This window comes from Anas platyrhynchos, chromosome 1 (assembly GCF_047663525.1).
Source record: "Anas platyrhynchos isolate ZD024472 breed Pekin duck chromosome 1, IASCAAS_PekinDuck_T2T, whole genome shotgun sequence".
Taxonomy (NCBI): Eukaryota; Metazoa; Chordata; class Aves; order Anseriformes; family Anatidae; genus Anas; species Anas platyrhynchos.
In genome coordinates this window covers 120,853,138-120,868,054 of record NC_092587.1, presented here as the reverse complement: position 1 = coordinate 120,868,054, position 14,917 = coordinate 120,853,138, and the positions used below count along the sequence as shown (strand labels likewise).

The following is a 14,917-nucleotide window of genomic DNA, read 5'->3' as shown; positions in this document are numbered from 1 at the left end:
TGCCTTCATTTCCTATGGATTTTCTTTGCTTTCAGCTACTTTTTGAGATGAGTATGGACTTGCATATCTTGAGAGAATCACTTGAAGAATCCATCAGTGAAGAGGGAAAAGTTAAGGTTACAGCACAGTAAAGTTATGCAACCTGTGGATTTCACAGAACATCCACGAGGCTAGAAAACCCCTGTCCCATGAATCTTCTGACATCACAAAATATTTTGCCTGACTGATTATGAACACATCCCTTTGCTGCCTTGTGGTAGAAGGACACAGCATGAGTTGCCTAGATATATTAATGGTCTATGTGGGTGTCAGGTAGAAAACGTCACAGTGTGGGAAAGAGAACCAAATGGAAAAGTGACCTCCAGGCACTTCAGAGTCTGAGCAGTTGGTTCCAGTCATTTCTCTTTCTTCTCGTTTTGATTTTTTTTTTCCCCCTCAGATTTAGTGATTTTGTAGGTGAGGAAGATGAATGAGTTACTGAGGCTGAAAGAGGTGATAAACGGACAAAAAAAAAATCTACCTGGATACTGAGAATAAGCCATTGAATGATCAACAGAAGTGTGTGTTCAAAATACGTACTATCAGCTCTGTGTAATGGGAGAGGAGCAAGAATATCTCAGGTGATGGAAAAACGTACAGCATACAGAAAGGCAGAGTTGCAGGACACTTGTGTGGAGCTATCTTGGGTCCACTGGAGTTTATAAATATCTCACTGCTAGCCATCATGGTGGCTTGTTAATTTGTTGACTTGTGTCAGTGTGCTGTATGAAGGGATACAAAAAATCAGTCTTAATTGAGCTTGGTAGACTTGGTGTCCTCGTACAGCTCTTCCCAGCATTTTTTGTCAAGTAGGGGTCAGTAGCATACATACTTGCTGGAATATTTAAATGCTTTTGATTCAAACCAGCTCTGAAAGCTGCATCCTCAAAGTGCCATGTCTAAGGTCATAAACTCATCAGCGTGAGGAGTCTCACAATATGGTTACCAGATAACTGACTGCTAACCAGGTAAAATTTTAGGAGTAGAAAGTAGAATTGTTGATTGCCTGAACAAAACAAAACCAAAAAAAAGTCATTTAAAATGTGTTTGCTTTCACAGGCTCTGTTTTAACAGTGCTTTCTGAGGAGCTTGTGCTCTCACTGTCTTAAGAATTTCCTTCCTTTTCAGCACATGAAGACACAAATTTGACTGACTGTGAAGTAATGAGACTTCATATGGGTGACTTGTGTCAAAACAATTTTATTACCTTTTATTATTAGGTCTTAGAAGAACCTGTGAGGTCAGTAAGCTTTTAACACATTTTACATGATGTTCACATGATGTAAGCTAGGGAAATGGTGGTGAAGTGAAAATATGGGTGAGGGAGTAAAAGAATGACAAGCAGATAATATGTAGAGAATATGTATGTATCTTTACATTTTGATAGGGAGTCAGAGCACAGTTCTGCTGGATTAACTCCTGAGTTCTGTGCTATTATTTATAATGCTGTGAAACAGAATAAAAGAATACTTACCAAACTTGCAGTTAAATGAAGGTAGGAAAAAATACAGATGTGTTGGAAGACAAAATTCAATTTTGAGGAATTGTAAGAATGGTCTGAAAAAGTAGGACAAACTTTGGTAGGAGGAAGTGCACATAGCTACAAGAAATAAAAAAAAAAATAAAAAAATCAGATGAGCACAAAACAGCATCAAAGAAATCAGTTGACAGGATACTGTAGGTCATCTAGCATCTAGTCCAAACTCCTTGTTGAGGTTGTTGAGGGGCAGGATGGTCATTAACTTTAGGTCTGTCAGCTGTGGTTTTATCTTGACTAGTCTGAAAGATCTCAAAGGATAAGCTTGTACAACCCATTCAAGTACATTGTCCTGTTGCTGTAGTGGCCTCCTTAAATTTTTTTTCCATGTGTCCATTCTGAATCGGTGAAACTGAAATTTCTGTCTCTTGACAACATCTTAAGTTTCCTGCCATTACAAAGAGTTTTGTTTCAGTATCTTTGTAGCTGCATTTTCAGGTAGATGTAGGCTGCATTGAAATTGCTCCTTAGCCTCCTCTTCATGTATCTAAATAAAGCTACCATCCTCTTCTTCCTCTTGAGGACAATTTGCTGTAGGCTTCAATCATTTTGGCACCTTTCTGTACCCTTGCCTGGTGAATCCCTGCTGACTGCTGAATGCCACCTTGTTCTGCACATGCTTGGAGGTGCACTCCAAGAATCACAGAATGGTCAAGGTTGGCATGGACTTCTGAAGATCACCTAGTCCAACTCCCCTGCCAAGCAGGATCACCTAGAGCACATTGCACAGGATGGCATCCAGGCAGATTTTAAATATCTCCAGAGAAGGAGACTCCACAACCTCTATGGGCAACCTCTTCCAGTGCTCTGTCACCTTCACAGTAAAGAAATGCCCTGTCATTTTCATCTGCAACTTCCTGTGCTTCAGTTTGTGTGCGTTGCTTCTCATCCTGTTGCTGGGCACTACTGAAAAGAGACTGGCTCCATGCTTTCAACACCCTCCCTTCAGATATTTATACACATTGATGAGGTCTCCCTTAAGTCTTCTCTTTTCCAGGCTAAACAGGCCCAGTTCTTTCAGCCTGTCCTCGTATAACAGGTGCTCCAGTCCTCTCATCATCTTCATAGTCCTTCTATGGACTCACTCTAGTAATTCTATGTCTCTCTTGTACTGAGGAGCGAGCCCAGATCTGGACACAGTAGTCCAGGTGTGGCCTCACCAGGGCTGAGTAGAGGGGGAGGATCACCTCTCTTGACCTACTAACAACACTCTTCTAAATGCACCCCAGGATACTGCTGGCCTTGTTGGCCACAAGGGCACATTGCTGACTCGTGGTCAGCCAGTGTCCACCAGAATTCCCAGGTCCCTCTCTGCAGAGCTGCTCTCCAGCAGGTCACCCCCCAGCATGTACTAGTGCTTGGGGTTATTCCTCCCTAGGTGCAGGAGCCTGCAATTGCCTTTGTTGAACTAGATGTACTAGAAGATGTACTTCATAAAGTTTCAAGGGATTGAGGTGATGCTGATAGACATTGATGCAACTTTGTCGTCTCTAACTTGTTTCTGCATTTCTGACTGCCCTACTCCTTCCCAAAGGCTCCAAGACCCCTGGAGATCTTGGAGAAGCATTCATTTTGCATCATCTCCCATTAGACTTGCTTTTCTGCCCATCATTGGACCAGTACGTATTCTGAACTTCATTTTGCAACTAATGCACCTGTGGAAATTTATTACACTTTTTTTTGCCATTTCTTAGCTTGATGTTTGGCTTCAGCTGGGCTTCAGCCTTCCTGATTTTGTATGTAAGTACCAAAATAGTATTTTTATATTTCCCTCTCATTGTCTATCCTTGTTTCCTGTTTGTTTGCTCATTTCTTACACGTTTGTTGGAAAAATTCCCTGCTTGGCCAGCTGGGCCTCCTGCTGAAATTCCTGGTCTTCGTCTGTAGTAGGGTGGCATATTCTAAGCTAGCAATATTTTAAAAGTTAGCATGGATCACCCCCCTCCTCTTCATGCTCCTTCCCAATTTCTTGCACAGGTTTTATTAAGCACAAAAAGTTCCTAGACTGTTGTTGTATGTCAGTCTTTAAAACTGCAACGCCTATTGGTTACTAATAAAGTGTATGTGAATGAACAAGAGAAATGGTACAGAGAACTAGTCAGCACCACCATTTTTGTAAGAGACACCAATCAAAAAGCCCAATTTTAAGGATTTTTTTTTAAACAGCAAATCTATTATAGTTAAAAAATTTTAATGAAGGAAAAAGATGACTGAAATTCAGTTTTTCTAGTTTTAAAGGTTTTGTTGTGATTTTTGCATGTTTAATGTGGTGAGTACTTACACTTCATGTAAATGAAGTAAAAGTATTCCTGTTCCTGTGTACTTGTCCTGTACTGTGTACTAGCCATAAAAATGTGTCTAAACTTAAAATGAATAGTCTAGTTTGAGCTGACTATTTTTTTTTTTGAATAGAGATTTTAGGTGGATTTATTATTTATTTATTTTGCAGCCTTTTTCTACAGGGAAGAACTAGTATTTCTGAAAAAGTGTAGTACATACACTTCCTATGAGCAGGTCTCTTTAAATTTATTGGACGCGGATCAGTGCTTGCAGTCATTGGTTTCAACATCTTTTTGGGTCATACTGGTCATTTTTTGTAACTTCACTAACGTGTTTCTAGCCTATATTGGTCCCTTTCCATTTTACAGGGAGCAACAATGATGGGAGATGTAAATAGTGCAAAGTGACAGCATTGTTATGTAGTGTGGTTGTTTCTGCTGATATCAGCACTTCCTTTGAAATTTTCAATAGTGTAGCTGAACCAGTAGTAGCAAATTCAGGATGCCTCACTATAAAAATGTCAAAAGTATGTGTTGTAGGCGTTGCTCTGTTAGCCACATGTTCCAGTAGAATCACTTTTTACAAATCCAATCCATAGATTAAAATTCAGTATTAGATTGAGCAAAGGTAGGGAGCTTCCTTGGGTGCAACTTGATAGACACATGCACACCAATGGCTATTTCTGTATTGACCCAGTAGAGGTTCTGCAGCTCCAGTTCAGGAAGCCACTGAAGAACTTGCTTACACCTATTCATCTGAGGAAATTCTTTTGGACTTTGAATGGTCTTAAAGATGTGACTGAAAATTGAGCATATGTTCAGGTGTTTTGGGGTATAACCATGTTCTCATTATACAGAATTAGAGTGCATAATCTTTTCATAAGACTAGAAGCTTTCCCTGGTGTACCACGTCAAAATTTCTCCAGTGTTGTGCAGTGTTTTGTGAGCTGGGAGACAAAAAATATTAAAAAGAAATGACATAAAGTAACACTTCAGTAACTTCAGAAATAAAAAAAATAAAATAAAATAAAAAATCCTGTGGATTTTAGTACCCACAGCAGAAAATCCATTATCCAAACATTACTTTGATTGTCAGTCCCAAGAAAGAGTCCAAGATGCTAACTGGATGTGAGAGGTGGGAGGGGGCATGAACTTCCAGCGGATGTTTTGCTGTGATATCAGAGGGTATATGATGAGCATTGGAAATCCTCTCCCCATCCCAGTCCCCATCCAAAGGACAAGAAAGTGTTGGTCTCTAAGCACCTAATGAAAGATGACATTTGACAGCACTGAAGAGGGCATGTGGGAATGAAAAGGCGAATGATAGGTTTTGGGTGTGCAAAAAGTGTTTGACCAGCAGGAAAATATAATTAATATTATCTTATTTCACTGTAATTTCAAAAAAGCTTCTGTAGCCAAAAGTAGTCATACTTCTTATTTTCCACTGGCATTTTATTTTGACTTTTGGCTTTATAACAATTCACAATTTTTATATAAAGTAGTGTTTGTTCTTTTAACAATGCCTGGCAAAGTCTTAAAAAAAAATAAAAAAAATGAAGCAGTCAATGTTAAAGTAGTTATGGCATTATAACTAGTTATACCATTGAACTTTGATCAGAGTATGTCTCAGGTCTGCAAATTCTTAAGAATGTGCTCAACTTTGTGGATGTGCTCACCGTCTGTAATTAGAAGGCTCGTAGCTTATAGGGGAAGTCATGGACTGAAGTCTTTAAAACCTGAATGTTCTAAATGCCAGAAGGGAGATTCATTTGAGGGATAAAAAGGTTGTTTTGTATGGTCCTATGATGTATAATTCCCATGATATTTGTTTGTAGATGGCAGAACTGGAAACCTAAAGAATCACCAAATCATCTTTATTGTTCTTGTCTTCAAATTAAGTGCAACTTTCACCTGCTTACCCTGGAAGCTATTGTCCCAATTATACTGTTAGCAGTATGCCTGATTACAAAAGAGAATAGACGCTGATCAGACTGAATTGTTTATGTGAAAACTGTGGTTTTTCATCTTGCACCTTCCTTTTCAGGTTACTGTATGTATTGTTTTGGTGTATCACAAAGGATGAATGATTTGATGAATTCCTCTGCAGAACTGTGGATCAGATGGTGGGAAATTGGGCACTCTTAGGGGGGACAGTACTGTAGAAAGTGATGGTTTTTAAGCTCTTTCCTGCCTTGGATTTGATGTGTGTTATTAGTGTTTTTTTTTGTTTGTTTGTTTTGTTTTTTGTTTTTTGTTTTTTCAAAATTAAGCATCTCTGACCCACCCACTAAATTCATAATGTGAGGAAATATTTTGCTGTTGAAAAGGTTAGCGATTGATCAAACTTCATGGATTCCTACTTATTCTGTGCAATATCATTAATTCAGATTACAGTATACAGTAATGCATCAAAAATATGTAATTCATTGAGTCTCCATGAACATAAATATGGATCACATACTACAATGAATTACTATTAGGATAAGTAAATAATTTGATTCTGAGCTTTATTTCTTAATATTCATTTATTCTTGCTTCTTGTTATTTTGACTTATTTATAATAGGTACGGAACAAATGATCTTAGATTTGTTGTTATGGAAGGAATAATGACTCCAGACTAAAATACAAAGAAGAGAGACAGAAAAGAATTGGAAAAAGATTGCTTTCACTGTTTATTTCTTGGGCATCTGGAGTATTATTTTTATACCATAGCAATATTGTTTTTCGTCATCAAGGGAATATGCAAGAGCTGCTCTGTTTTCTGTGGAAGAAATGAAGGTTTATATATATATCTATTACATATTGTATACAGTATTAATAGCAAAAATTGCACCAAGAGCATTTTGAAATGTGAATTTAAGTTATGTGATGGCTTTATGGAAATGAATTAAGGCTTCTTCTGACATTTGGTTTGTTTCTTTTTCAGTTGTTCTTCAGGTGTGCAGCTTAGTCCTCTACCCAATCAAGTTCATTGAAACAGTCAGCTTGAAAATATACCATGAGTTCAACTGGGGCTATGGCCTGGCTTGGGGTGCAACTATATTTTCATTTGGGGGTGCCATCCTCTATTGCCTGAACCCTAAGAACTATGAAGACTATTACTAGAATCATTTAATGGAAATAAAAATATCAAAAGGATTACCCCATCTTTTCTAACTCACAGTTTTTTTAGAACACTTGTGGAGCACCAGTCTGCTCTGTTGATAAAAAATAGCCTTTGCCTTTTGGGTGTGAACACTGTAACCAGCTTTTACAACCATTTAGAAGAACTGCGAACACTAGGATTGCTGATCTTACATAGGCAGATGCTGCAAGCTGCTGATACATAGGCTTTGTTTTTCCTGACAACAAGCAAAGGATCTACGTGACAGCGATCATTGTGAGAAAACTAGTTGGAATGAAAATGCAAGGCCAGCATCTGCTATTGCCTTCAGGGGAGCAGCTGGTATAGTCTCCATTTAGAAGTTTCTCTGTATCATTGAGGATTCAAATGTCTGATAAGCAGGCAATGGCATCTTGTACAATAGGCTGTGTTGGCCCCTTATTACTTGCTCAAAAAAGCTCTTAAGGAATTAGTTGCAAGTAACTGTTGAGGACAGTGAATGTAACTGGTTAATGTCTTGTCTAATATCTGCATTCAACAGTCTTCTTGGCGAATGAAAAAAAAAAAAAAGCAAACACACACACAGGATTTCATGAATTGGTAATTGGGTAATTGCCATCACCATGCCAGCTGTAGCAGATTGTTGAAGGAAGTCCAAACCTGGAGACATGTGCTTCTGACTGTGTGGTTGGAAGTTGTCTCAGCTCTGAGTATTTTGCTGGGAGGGTGGAAATAAGGGGGAGGACAAAAGACCATATACATCCCTAAGGCATCTAAAATGCATGAATAAATTGCAGTTTTCCTAAGTACCCTTTAACTTCTGAACATCAGCGTGAAAAAAAATGAGTATGGAACAAGTTCAATTCTATTTTTGGAAGGTATTTGTTAGTATAAGTGAGTATACATAATACAAATATAAATACAAAGGGAGAAAGAGAATTAGTCTTTAAATTGTAATAAGAACTGTGATGCAGTGGTTAAAATACTAACTTTGTACACATTTTTGAGGGTCTTGGACTGGTACCCCCAGTCACGGTTGGCATTGCAAAATAAATATAAAATGGTTTGTCTTCTGTGTATGCCCTTGTACAGATTCTGTGTTATGGGAAATGCTTAAAAGTTCACATCAAGTTAAGGTACAAGTGGATGAAATAACTACTTGTTATTCCATATGTAATCTAATACTTATTAAAAACGTTTTATAAGGCTGTTGCAAAGGGGAAAAAAAATTGCCATTTTTAAAAAATCTAGTTAGGTTGCTACTGTTTCTGATCATCAAGAACATAGCTGAGACCCATTCATGTCCATATTAAAACATTAGCACTGCAGGAGCTACTCTCATGTTTTTAAAGGCTGAGTTTATAATGGGCTGGCTGATGATTATGTACACCTAATTACTCCTTGCTTAGTATGTTTCCCACTTAAAACATCTGGATATTGTACCCATTAAATGAAATCCAAGTTAAAATAGGGAGAATTTCTCAGTGTATTTAATCTGCATCACTTTTATTTTTGTTTAAGATTTGCTTGTTTGGGTATTTTGAATTAATTATGAACATATTTTTATACAATTCTAATCTTTAGAAATAACTATTTTTTTTAATGGAGAAATTTAAAGTATATTCTATGTGGACCTCTGCAAAAGTGGATACACTGGGGTTGCATGTCCACCTCTGCACAAATGGTTTTGCTGGTTCCACAGAAAAGACTGCTGAATGACTCAATGTTAAGATCACATTTGCAGTGTTAATGATTATGCCGCAGTTCTCAGGGAGCAGAGGCTCTGCATTGACCATGCTACCCTAGGACTGCCTCTAAGAAGCTGTTCTCAAAGTGTTGCTGCTGTACAGAAGTGATTTCTAAAACTCCAGGCCTCCCTGGAGCTAAGCCTTCACTATCACAGAAAAATATTCTGTATCAGCATTCCTTCCTGGACCAGTGGTGATTAATTAGATTAGACAGAGCAAAATGATAGCTTCACTTAAGAGGGATTGTATAGCAATGCCTAAAGAGGTAAAGGATGGAAGGAAGAAATAGGTCCGTTTATTTTGCAGGCACCCAAGAGCATTTGTAACATTTATTTTTTCTGAGACTGACTTAAGACAAATATTCAGTATGTAGTAAATTCTGTATCTTTCTGAACTGCTCTGTAGTTCTGCTTTTATTTAGCAGCATGGAGAACATTGTAGTTTGGCATGGGAATTAGGTTAATGTAGAGAGAAGTTCACTGTGAGAAGATTTCTATACCTTTCTAGGAGAATTGTGTTTTGATAGCAGTATTGCACGGTGTTTTGCCAATGCTGGCAAGAAGGTGCAATACTGTAGTAGTAAATCTACAAAATTATCAAAACATTTTTTTCTTTATGTAGAGTTTGAGTGAAATTAAATGTGAGGCTTAAGGCATATGCAAGTTAATCGCAAGCACTCCTAAAGTCACATGGCTGTTAATACGAATGATGTTCAGGCAAAAAAAAAAAATTACAAATGTGAATGCCTAAAGACAAGGTTCTTCATTCATATTTGGGTCAGAGATCTGATTTCAGCACCTGCTTTTCCTTTTGAACATAATTCAATCTATTAGGATGCACCTTGAGCTTCTCAGGTCCTTTTACTTGGACATCTAGTATTTGGATTTAGGTATCTACATTTATCAGCTTGGAACCTCCCTTTAACTTTATGTTGCTACTTGAGTTCTTTTCCCACCCCCATTCCAATAATGGTAATTATTTTTCAGAACTGAACAAAAAGTAATTACACTTCTGATTTCTTTCTAGACACACAAACACACACACACAAAAAAGGGAAAATTGGTGTCTGAGTGTATGTACAACAAATTAATCATTCTGAACATTATGCTTGTGTCATGCCATCGTTATTTCGGTTGTTTGACTTTGTCTCACTGTCAGGATGATTCTTTCACACAGCAAATCCCTTGTTTATCATTCAAATATATATGAATAAAGATATATATATATATAGCAAACTTGCAAGCAGGGCTAGTTATTTGTATTTTTTAGGCTTAAAGTATACCGTCCGGTGCTGACAAGTACCTAGCACCTCTTCTGGATTTCTTGCACAACTTCATTTAGCTTTTGTAAATTTTAAAAACAAATATAGAGACCTATGTGTTTGAGATATAAATGATATATATGGATTAGCATGTAACTGTATATTATTAAACATGCAATGAACTGACCCGTAAGTGAAATCTAATCTTATGGCTAGCAATGTAATTTATTCAGACTGTATTTTTGTACAGAGCAGTGCACACTAACCTATTGCCTCTGTGTCCTCTATAATGCCTAAAACTGTGCCTAGAAATTTAATTTGTCTTTAAATGAAAGAAAAAAAAAAGACAACTAAATGCTTCATGTTGTTGATGGTATTGATTTTTTTTCTGATGTTGTTCTTTATTTATTTTTGAGAGATATATAGTATGTTTATTAAATGAATCCATCAAAATACGGTTCATTTTAAATGGTCATTATTAGCAGGGAAAGTTTTTTTTTTTAATCAAAACTTTTAAGTTTGCAGTTTTAATACCATTTCTGCATTTCACAATTTTTGTAGCTTACATGAAGTTATATGTGAAAAAGTAACAAATAAAAAATTGTTACACTAATCAAACGTGCCTGTTTCGTTCTGAGTGGAGTACTTGCACAGCTGAGACCAGCCTGAATTGGGCAGGCATCACTCTACATAGGCTCATGAATGGCCTTACTAAAGGAGTCTTATCAAACTACTCAGAGAGTGAGGGGGAGAGAGACAGGATCTTTTCCATGTAACCCCTCTATCTTGGCCGTAGAATAATATAGGATAGGTATCCAGGTTTCACATAGCCCATAAATGCAGTTATTGTAACATCAGAAAACCAAATTGTTTTAAATGTGTTAAATAACAAGGTGATATGTTGAATCTTTACTCAGCACCTTGTTCCAGTGGGGAAACTTTTTCCTTATATACAGATTTTTTTTTTCACATTTCCAGTAACAGTAATTCTTTTTTTTTCTGTTTTGATTCTGAATGTTGTTACTTTTCACAATGAGGGGGAAAAAAAAAAAAAGCACAACAGATACTGGTCTTGAGCTACTGCAAAAATGGAAAAGCATGTTTTATATACCAAAGATATGGTACTGTGATATTTCTACCATTCAGAAAGTTAATGTCATCTGTGCATCACTGGATACCTCTCACGTAAGCAGGCAGCAATGTGAAGAAGGGGCAGCCAGTAGAAAACAATGTGAGAACTGGGGGCTGAAGTCTGTGGCTTCAGGGGACTATTGCAATGAGTGAGTACAGGCATGAGGGTGGGGTGCACAAAGTGGAAATGAAGTAATGGAAAAGGAATTCAGAGCAGGGAGGGAGTAGGATGGGTGGTGTGGGGTAGAGGATGGGGGTTGTCTGAAGATTTGTTTTCTTTTAAAATGTGAGTACAAAAAGAGAGGATGTTCACAAATAACCAGGGACCTGCAGCTACTGGAGAGTGAGAGAGCAAATTGGAGGGTGGGTGGAAGGTGTATTTCTTAAAATCTGCATTAAAATGTTCATTGTAGTGAGTGTGGTCTTAGGGGACATATTACTCAAAGGTTTGACCAGTGCTTAGAGCACAAACTTTGGGTCATCTGTGTGCCTACATGTTGACAACAGGGTCAGAGGGGCACACTGGCTTACCAAAGCAAGAAATTAAGTATAAGGCGAGAAGAATTTACTCTGTCTTTTCAAGTATGCTTAATGATATGAGCGCTGAGCTGGCATGCCCTTGGTGTATCAAAGATGTTCCAGCACACTTGGCAGTCAATCTGCATCTCACTACATTTGGTATCCACCATAAGCGTAGACCTGTACTGTACCACTGAACCAGATGAAGTGTGGCTGAATGTATGGCATGCTGTGAGCAAGAGAAAATGTGTGGAGGATGGTGTATGAGCCCAGGTTTGTTTATATCAAAGTGAAGCTTAAACATGAGTAAGCAATAGAGCCCTTTTTGGAAACAAATGACTTGACTCTACAAGTGAAGCTGAAAACTCCAGGGTAAAAATTGAGGCAAAAGGAGTCGAAACAACGTGAATCTGCCCAGAGTGTACTGCTATGCTCACAGAACATCTTTTTGATCTATAAATTTAAATAAATCTAAAACTCTTTGGAACATTACAAAATCTTATTTTAAATTGATGTTTTAGGCATTTGTGGGCAAGGAGTTGTAAGTCTTGTATGTTTCTATACCTTTAAGGAGTACTTCCCAAGTGAATGTTTGTGTGTTAGATGTGTAGGTGTGATGGGATTTTGGAGATACAAAAAGATTTTTCTACTGTTTTAGTGACTTCCTGGCACTCTCTTGATGAAAAGAACTGCTATGCAGATTTTCAAAGAGACAGTAGCTTCAAAGAGGACTTTAAATCATTTAAGTATCCCCCAAAAATCTAGTGCTTGTCTGGAATGTGATATGACAAGCATGACATCCTACAAAAAAGCTAAGTTTCATGATCTGTTAATATTTTCACCATTTATTTATTTGCGAGGAGAAACACTGTATGCAGACAGCCAGACGAAAGAGTTTAGATGATTTCAAGGATCTTTTCCACCCTTCCAACCTATATGATTCTATGATGATAGAAACTGATAATTTCTCTAAGGAATATATGAATCTTCAGTGAAAGAAGTATGGATATTCAACTAAATTTTGAATTGTAATAGGAAGTCACAAAAGGTATAATCACTAATACCTGCTACCTGTTATCGTTCATTTTAATTCTCCCACCTTTTTTTCTCAGTCCATTTTCTTTTGCTTTTTCAGTTCTGTAATATTGTCCTATTATTCTATGGAACTGTAAGATTTAGTAGACAAATGAACCAATATGACAGGCCTGCCATTTCAAGAAAATATCTGCATGTACACAGCTAGCCAGCATAGACAGCAGGTCTTTATTGTGGCCAGGAGCTAGCAGCAGGTTGCTGCTGATGATGCATTTACCTTGGTAGAAGCAGAATATCCTAGGACAGATAAAGGGTGATTTTGTGTTTCAGGAGTGGTATCTGACCTGGGTTGGTTTCTCATCTGCATCACTCTCATGCATGACTGCCTTGCAGCCTGACCCATGAGAGAGAGGGTAAAAAATCTGCACCTTTCACTCAAAGATGCTGAAAAGCAATATGGCTGAAACACTTGAAGTGTGAGTATTGGGACGGACAGAACTGTTTTGTGTATGTGAGCATGGTTACTTTAGCTGTACCATATGTCACACTGAAGAGGCTGTACAACAGTGCAGTAGGGAGAGAAGTTGTCACTTTACATTTTGTGTTCTAGATTGGATCTAATCTTTTTCTGAAAGGAGACTGTCCTTCCCTTGGGTTAACCAGGCACACCTGATATGGATAGCAGTTTGGATTTCAGGATAAAATGAACAGAGAGAGAGGGAGAGAGAGAGAGGGTGTGAACAGGGAGGCTGCCATCCCACTTCAAGGTGGGAGACACCCCAGAGAAGTAAGAGACCTTCCCACCTGCAGAGGAAACAAACCCAGAGCCAAGTTTCAGGGGTGACAAATGTGATAAGACTCCCAAAAGATCTTCTGAGTTACTGTCAACTCTCTGTATAGCAGCTTTAGAGGCTTTTGTCAGCTCAAGCACTTGATAGGTTCCCATGCATGAAAAGTTACTGTGATGCTTTTGTTCTTGTCGGTGTCTTTGGGCACTGCAGAACCATCTAACCATCTCTGTACTGCATTGTGCACCACAGCTAAAACCCTGTCCTGAAGGGTGATGTGGCCCACTGTGAAATGAAACTTACAGGGCACGTTGTGGTTTGGGATGGTCCTCAGTCCTGCCACAGTTCTGTATTAGATGCCAAGAAGTCTTTGTCTCTTGGTGAATATGAAACTCTATAACTGAGATAAATCATAATGATGCAGCAGGGTACAAAAAAATTTCTGCAGTAGCAGACAAGCCTTGGTATATAACAATGATGAATGGATTCATAAATGCCTTCCTAAACAAGAAGAATATTTTCTGAGTGACTCAGAGCTGCTATTGGTCTAAATGGTCACCTTCATCTGCAAGTTTCTGTTCTAAGAGCTATCTCAGGAGACAGAACCAGAGCCATTAACTTAATTCTTTTAATTGAGAACAGGTAATGTTTTTGTATGTCTGTTTTTGTTTGTTTGTTTGTGTTTTGTTTTGTTTTTCCTAAGAGAGTTTTACAATATTAGCATTATTTTAAATACTTAAACGTATTCAGGTTGAAAAGCTTCAACCTTTTTTTTTTTTTTTTTTTATGATGTCTTCTTAGCCACTTTGAAGTTCATAAAATAGAAAAGCAAGGATGAGATGAACATTATACTTAGCTTGGAATAACGGGAAAATCTTTCAGCTGATAGCTCAGAAATTCAGATGTCTGAGAAAAAGTGAAATGAATAGTAACTGAGAAATACGCTGCCTCTTTTCTACTCAGACCAACTTTTTTCTATCCATTTCTATTTCTTCCCTTGATGCTACAAGAAAAGAAACATTTATTTCAGGATTTGTCTTGGTTATCATCTTTTGAAGTAAGTATGCCTCCTGTATAACAAAATACTTGTTAAGCTAATATCAAGAATTTCTAATGGTAATGTTTAGAATACCTAATTTCCAAGGCCTAATTGGAAGCAACTTAAAGTATTGCATCAATAACATTTGCTTGAGGGGAAGCCAAAAAGGATTCATGTAAAGAAATAAGAAGTCCTATCTGAAGAAAATTATTTTTACTGTGAACCATTTGAAAAGCTTTGCAGCTGCTGGATTAAAGGAAAAACTACTGAATTTTTCTGAAATTTTAAACACATTTAAACATAAAAGATCACTCAGACTAGTTTAAAGCAACTTGCAAGAGGAACAGGCAAAGCTATTCTGAGAAACTTAAGTGCGAACAGATTGTGCTCCATTTATTTGAAAACAATCTTTACCTGACTGAAGCACAATGCCATTA

The 14,917-nt window shown here is 37.6% G+C and overlaps 1 protein-coding gene across 3 annotated transcripts in view; it reads left to right on the top strand.

The window, feature by feature from the left end:
* TMEM47 (transmembrane protein 47) overlaps nt 1–14,917 on the top strand; it is a 262,209-nt gene that overhangs the window by 16,812 nt on the left and 230,480 nt on the right. The window contains exons 3-5 of one of the 3 annotated variants that reach the window (XM_038170146.2): nt 3,111–3,195; nt 3,271–3,316; nt 6,783–7,002. The exons of 1 other annotated variant lie outside the window; for it this stretch is intronic. In XM_038170146.2, the coding sequence (XP_038026074.1) occupies nt 3,111–3,195; nt 3,271–3,316; nt 6,783–6,806 (155 nt within the window). In that variant the 3' untranslated portion in view covers nt 6,807–7,002. Of the gene's footprint in view, nt 1–3,110; nt 3,196–3,270; nt 3,317–6,782; nt 10,587–14,917 lie in introns of those variants that run through there. One more of the 3 variants, XM_027449023.3, reaches the window with a different exon arrangement.